The sequence below is a fragment of the Salvia miltiorrhiza genome, chromosome 1 (assembly GCF_028751815.1).
Source record: "Salvia miltiorrhiza cultivar Shanhuang (shh) chromosome 1, IMPLAD_Smil_shh, whole genome shotgun sequence".
NCBI lineage: Eukaryota > Viridiplantae > Streptophyta > Magnoliopsida > Lamiales > Lamiaceae > Salvia > Salvia miltiorrhiza.
Genome location: NC_080387.1, coordinates 64,924,884 through 64,931,842, shown reverse-complemented (window position 1 = coordinate 64,931,842; position 6,959 = coordinate 64,924,884). Strand labels below are relative to the sequence as shown.

Below are 6,959 nucleotides of genomic sequence, written 5' to 3'. Positions count from 1 at the left end.
GCAATTATAACAACTCGTTAAATTAAAGATTTATTTTATTCTACAATTATACAAATTATTTTTTTAATTACCACAGTAACAAACTAACACCCGTTCGAGAAGTTCCTTTGTTTTTAACCTTAGAGCATCTCCAGCGGCTGTTGCGAAGGAGGGATCGACCCGAGGCGCTGGGAGGCGAGCAGCGTTGGAGTGCCGGCCAGATGCGAGGCCGAGGCGAAGCCTAGCGCCGGGTTGAAGAGGAGGCGTGTGTGGCGCGTCCTGCGGACGCGCCGTTTTTTAAAAAAAAAAAATTCGAAATTCGTTAATTTTTTTTTAAAAAATGACCGTTTAAATTTATGTTTTTTTTTTTGTTTTTTTTTAAAAATGGACCGTTGCCTTCAACGGCCGAATTTCAATTTTTTCCTTTTTTTTTTTATTTCCCTTTTATCTATATATATCACCACTCTTTTTCATTCATTTCACATCTCCACATCAAAAAATCATCTCCACATCAAAACAATTTCTAAATAAAATGTCTTCCTCCTCATCAAGCCACGAGGACGAGCGACGTGCTGAAGAATTTTCCAATCTTGTACAACAATTTAACCAAATTATTCAGGATATTGGTGATCCAGAAGAGCAACCTCGTCGTCGCCGACGAGGAGCGCGGAAGAAGGCTTTCATTCGTCGGGACCGTGAAGCCGGCGCTGTACGTTTGCACGCGGATTACTTTGATGAAAATCCGGTCTACCCCGACAACATCTTTCGCCGCCGTTTTCGGATGCGTCGGGCGTTGTTTTTGCGCATCGTTAATGCCGTCGCCTCCGATCCATACTTCCAACAACGCACGGATGCAACTGGAAGGCCCGGCTTCACGCCATTGCAAAAATGCACTGTCGCTGTTCGTATGCTAGCTAACGGTGGGGCAGCGGACCAATACGACGAGTATCTCCGGATTGCAGAGTCCACATCGTTGGAGTGCTTGCGGAGATTCAGTCATGCCATTATTCAACTCTTCGGCGCGGAGTATTTGAGGAGGCGACATCAACGTGCTCAACAACTCGACGTTGTTCAACGATCGACTGCAAGGAATGGGGGTGCCGGTCACATATGAAGTCAACAACTCCTACTACACAAGTGGGTACTACTTGACTGACGGCATCTATCCCAATTGGCCTGTATTCGTGAAGAGTCCTACACATCCGACGGATCCGAAGGGGCAAAGGTTCAAATTGATGCAGGAAGCGGCTCGCAAGGATATTGAACGAGCCTTCGGCGTCCTTCAAGCTCGTTGGGCAATCGTCAAAGGCCCAGCGCGTCTTTGGAGTAAGGAGGCGATGAGCGACATCATGTTCACGTGCATCATTTTGCACAACATGATCATCGAAGACGAAGGCGAGCAAGCAACGCAGTGGGAAGAAGACGCCGACGAAGCTTCGAGTAGCGCCGCATCTCAACCTCATGTCGGTGCTCCGCCGGATTTTCGTGCATTTATTGCACGACAAGCATCCATGCGAGACGCGGAGATGCATGCTCGCCTCACTTTGGACTTGAAGGAGCACATTTGGTCTCGTTTTGGTCCGATTGAGTCCTAGAAAATTAGTGTAATTTTTATTTTTTTTATTGTATTTAAATTATGTCTTTAAATTATTGTAATGTTTAATTTTAATTTTAATGAAATTTGAATTTTAAAAATAAAAGTGTAGAAATATGAATTTTGTGGAAATGGGGATCTAAGCACCCACCTAAGACACAATGCATTGGAGAGGGGTGTGTCTTAGGTGGGGCCCACTCCTAAGACACCCCTCTAAGACACCACCATTGTGGATGCTCTTAGTTCAAAGTTTTGTATTTGGGCCTCTTCCTATTTGGATGTGAACACTTGCAGGGCCTCTTGAAAGTCAAATTCTCAGCTCCTGCCCTCGAGTTGCTTGATACATTGCTTCAATTAAAAGAAACATGTATATCAAGCCGCGAGACCTGACCGGGCTTGTTTAAATCCGGTTTCGTTAATTATTGAGCAAGAATTCTTCCCGCTACTAAGATTCGGCGGAGGCAGAGAATGGCCCCCGACGGTGGCCGTGGAGGCGGTGGTCTGTAAGTGAGAGTTCTCCTGATTAGATGACAGCTTAGGTTCTTCAATTACTAGGACGAAATGGCGTCAAAATTAATGGAAAGATGTGCTCACGAGGCGGAGAACTCGCTCGAAATTACTCTGCGAGAGGCATTCTGTTGTCTCGAGCCTCAACTTAGGCCTCCTTTTCCCCTGACCATCCCAACTCAAGAACAGTACTCGCAGCTCAACAATGCCATTCTTTACGGCATTTTGTGCGAACCCCACCTCGTTAAAATTCACATTAAGCATTTACACGGTGTTATCACTGATGGATACGAGTACTTCACGAGCATTCTTGTCAAAATTGTGAATGAAATATATGGAAAGTTAGTCGATTCTGCAAAAAGGCAGTTGATTTGGGTTACTCGTGAGATGGTTGATGTGGCAGCAGTCGGATTTGATGGTTTGTTGGTGGCCCTTCTGCGGCAGATTGTTGGTGGGGATTCTAGTGAGGAGAATCTGTGGTTGTGTTTTGAAATGGTCAGTCTTTTCTCGAGCAAATGGGATTGTTTGCTGGAAGAGTTCCCCTTGGTTTTGACTGGTGCTTTATATGTGTTTCTGAGGTTGTTGTCTGATCACTGCAGTTTATTGAATGCTCCAAAGATTGAGTCCTTGAGGAAAATGGAGAAGGATTTTTGTGTGAAAATGTTGAGGGAGAAGTTCAGCTTGTGTTTGAGGGTTGGAAGGGATCTTCTTAGGCTTTTGCAGGATTTGGTTCATGTTCCGGAGTTTCGGTCTGTGTGGAATGACTTGTTGTATGCACCTAGCACATTCGGAGTTGGTGAGTTTTTGGATATATCGAATCTGTACTATACAAGGACTTCAAAATGGTATTTTTTGCTTAGGGTGAACCCACAAATGGAGTCTCAGTTGAGGTTTTTGTTGACTCATGTGAAATTTGGTAGCCAAATGAGGTATCAGGTTTGGTTTACAAAGAAGTTTCTTAGTGCACCTGAGAAAAATGCAGTCTTGATTGATATAGTGAGGTTTATATGCTGTGCTCACCATCCATCTAATGATATTATCCACTCAGATATTATCCCTAGATGGGCTGTAATAGGTTGGCTACTGAAGTCCAGTATGAAACACTACATTGAAGCAAATACGAAGCTTGCATTATTTTATGATTGGCTCTTCTTCAATGAAAAGGTGGATAATGTGATGAATATCGAACCTGCACTTCTGTTGATGGTACATTCTATCCCTAAATATATTGACATCACAAATTCTCTGCTTGAGTTTCTGTTTCTTTTATTGGATAATTATGATCTTGAGAGGAAGGAGATTGTGCTTCGTGGAATATCAACTGCTTTCCATACACTTCTTAGGAAAGGCGTCATTGAGTCACTAGATGTTTTAACTAGATGTGATAAGCTTTCCCCAAATCTTAAGGAAAGACTTGCAGAATTGCTCGCAGGCTGTTCTGGCATCGTAGAGAGTTCCAGAATACAGTCTTCTCAAGTGCTGTAGACTGTAGTGCTTTCGTTTTTCAAGTCTGGAATGCCAGACATCATTATCGGGCTTCAGAACAAGCTCTTTGCAGCAGTTAAGGTATAGCTATACTTAGCTGCAAACATCTGCAGCCATTCTCTTCAAGCTCGTGGATTCTTTACAAGTTTCGAGACCAGAGAAGGTTAGGACATGATTAATAATTATACTACTCTATTGCTGTTTTTCTGACTCTCTATTCCACTCTTATATTTTCTGTAGTATAAAATTATTCTGGTGAATAACAACGACTGTTTCTCAAATGAAATTATTGCTTTGTGAATTATAATCACGTGTCACAATTTCTCAAATCATGGAGACATATGTTGTCAATTCTTATTGAACCTTATCAAAAATGTTGATTACTTGGTTGGTTAGTGGATGCTAGAAACCTTTCCTTCACCATTGCACTAGAATTAGGCCTTCACTTGCTGGAATTTGGTTGCAGTTTGTGAAAGGGTACCTACCGTATTATAGCCTTTATCCTATTACTCCACAAATGATTAGTAAGAAACTATTAGATGATCACTTTCGGGTTGACAACTACTACCCAAATCTTCTACTTTGTCCAAGTACTTCAGTTATACAGTTTCAACATATTGGAAGATTCAATGCAATGAACTCATGTTGGTTGAGTGCTATAATGGAAGTTGCTATATTTCTGATATTTTCATTACAAATTCGGGTATTACTTTGCAGAACCTGTCTCCAAATTTGACTGGATAGTACTGGATGATGATCCACTTCTTTAATTGTTTCCTGACAAAAATTATCAAGAAAATAGAATTAATAAGATAGAGAACAAAGGCAAGAAGAAAGACTTATTTTCTTAGAGAAAGGCAAGAAGAAAGACTTATAATTGCAGTTGATATGAGAAAGCAAAAGTGTGAAGCGAGTGTAAAAAGAATAGCAGAACTGACTGGCAATTTACCATTCACTGTTTCAAATTCTTACTGTTTTATTTTGGTTTTTCATCTAAAAACCTGGCAGTCGAGATTGTTTCTGATGCCATCCTTTTCTTAACCCTTGATTCTAATATTTGTCTTAATTATTTTACTAACTTGCATTTTAAATTTCAAGGGCACAGTAAAAAAATTCGGCTTTTCTATTGGCATTATAAGGCTCATCATTTTTGGCTTTTCTTATTGTTTCTCTGTAGTATGCTTACGACATTGTCTTCTAGTATTAGTTGGCAATCTCTAAATGCACACACTTGTTCTCACATGATGCTGAGGTTCAATTCCAGCCTTCTGATATGCTGTCATCTCTTGTTTATCGAACATATAAGTCATTCTTATCTGTGAGAACTGAGAATTATGAGTCTCTTTCTTGATTTTTTACCTTTCTCCCACTTGCCTTGCAGATAATAACCATTTGGCACGTGTCTCTCGCTTATGTCACTCGAGAAGCTTGGTTACCGATAGCTCTGCTATTCTAAATTTCTAAGTATATCTGCATTCTCAAGTAACTTTTTTCTCTTGGATTTTCTGACTAATTTTACCTTTGGAAATAGTAAATTTATAGCCTTGTTCTATTCTTTGTCTTTGTTCACATGACATTGCATAGCTGCTCCAACGATTAACCCTTATCTCCTTCTATCATGAAATTACATTATCTAACAAGACTTTGCCAGTTTGCCTTATTTCGAGTAATATTTCCCATCTTCTTTTCCTCTTTCCAGCTGCCTCAAATTTTATATATTTGATTCCTGAACCTGAATCAACTCTAACAGATCTACCTATCAATTTGAAGCTAATATTTTGCTTATATGTGAATGCTTCGAGTTACTGTTGTTAGAGAACTTCGGAGATCCATTGCTCTCATCTTTTCAGTATAGTGAATAAAATAACTTTGCAGGCTCATCGCGCTTTACCATTGAATGCTGCACGGTTCATCAATCTGTATATCACGGCTTTGGTATGAATTTCTGGAGGATTTCGGAGTATTTTTCTTTATTTCATCACGGTATTTTAAGATTTTCTGTTTTTGTGTAAGATGTTAATGACACTGTTATGTTACAGACTTCCCAAGTGAAAAAACGCAGTTTATTTAATTATATCCGTTGCAATATTTTCAAAACGTCTTCTTAAATCATGATGTTTTTCTGTCTTCTGGTGCTGTGCAGAACATAAATTAGACATTCTTTAAACTTTTCAGATGTTAAGAATTATGTGAATCAGATGCAAACTGCAGCATCCTCTGATGTTTAAATGTGTGTGGAGTTGGGAAAAGTATGAGTCGTTGCATGATTTTGGTTGTTTGAGAAGAAGATTATGAAAATAATTATATTGAGTAGTGTGATATGGTAAGAATTTGTATTAGGGAATGCTTGTGTTTGTTGGAGACATGAAAGAAACTGATGATATTATAGATCAAAGTTGTTTGCGCTAATCTTTATTTCTTATTGCATTGAAATTAAATTTTGTGTGTTGTTACTGTATGCTACTAACAGTAATCGAATCGATCGATATTTTCAACAAACGGTAAATTTTGTCTTTTTCAATAGATCATTGCGATTTCTTTTAAATTTAACCGTCTAATTGGATCGATTTATTATTATTATTATCTAGGGATGAGCTATCTTAAGGCGCACTATTACAGCCCACAGGTTAAAATTACAAATTAATTAATTGTTTTAGCCTCTGGAATCTGGGCGAAAATAGATAATAATTAGATAAAATAGTGAATATTTTTCTAGTTACTGGTCCAAGATTGTGATGCTTCCGTAGTGAGACATAAAAGGTAGGGACTGCGATTAGTATCACAGATATGTCATTGAAAGTATATTATACGGTTATTAGTTACATGATCTATCAGGAATTTTTTTGGTTCTACTTCTAATTTCTCATGTCGGTTTTCATTTAGCTTCGGAATTCAAAATTGATTGAGGCTTTTGAAACTCATTGTTTGAATTTTTTCTTTGCCTTAGATAATCGATAATGATTTTTAATTTTTCTCATGTGGTGATTCGATCTCATAATTTGTTGATTAGATGAGAAACATCTTGTTTGAATTATTCGACTATATTTTTAATTTTTACGCTATATCTCCAATCCACATAGTAGAGTAATTGAGTTAGAAAGTTGATGCAATGATAGACAAATATTCAATGGTAAAATTGATAGTATAAATTTGAGAATATTGAAAGAATTTTAAAAGGTGTGATAGAATTATAAAAAATACCAAACATTATGATTGATATATAAACCCTAAGTAGAATTGTTTACCGATTTGAAGAATTCTATAAAAAATCATTTGGAAGTTCTTGCGAAAACTTACATGTATGAAGCCTCCATGAAAATGAAAGAGACAGAGATGTACCTGTCTCGATACCTAAAGGAGTTCTTCCAAATAATTGAAAGAGAGAGAGAGAGAG

General features: G+C 38.4%; 3 protein-coding genes across 5 annotated transcripts; all 3 read left to right on the top strand.

Annotated features, from left to right (window-relative positions):
• The first annotated feature begins 511 nt into the window (after positions 1-511).
• Positions 512-1,093, top strand: LOC131011552 (uncharacterized). Its single transcript, XM_057939323.1, has one exon. The coding sequence runs from the start codon at positions 512-514 to the stop codon at positions 1,091-1,093; it is 582 nt and encodes a 193-aa protein (XP_057795306.1).
• A 121-nt stretch (positions 1,094-1,214) lies between these two features.
• Positions 1,215-1,574, top strand: LOC131011539 (uncharacterized). The gene has a single exon (XM_057939314.1). It carries the CDS (start codon positions 1,215-1,217, stop codon positions 1,572-1,574), a length of 360 nt encoding a protein of 119 aa, XP_057795297.1.
• A 244-nt stretch (positions 1,575-1,818) lies between these two features.
• LOC131005036 (uncharacterized) lies at positions 1,819-5,662 on the top strand. Of its 3 annotated transcripts, none has more exons than XM_057931830.1 (3): positions 1,819-3,728; positions 4,947-5,029; positions 5,441-5,662. In XM_057931830.1, exon 1 carries the CDS (start codon positions 2,135-2,137, stop codon positions 3,563-3,565), a length of 1,431 nt encoding a protein of 476 aa, XP_057787813.1. In that variant the 5' UTR covers positions 1,819-2,134; the 3' UTR covers positions 3,566-3,728; positions 4,947-5,029; positions 5,441-5,662. The 3 variants fall into 3 exon arrangements, with proteins under 3 accessions (XP_057787813.1, XP_057787812.1, XP_057787811.1); XM_057931829.1 differs by having other exon boundaries at positions 4,947-5,047; XM_057931828.1 differs by having other exon boundaries at positions 4,947-5,662.
• Positions 5,663-6,959: the final 1,297 nt, after the last annotated feature.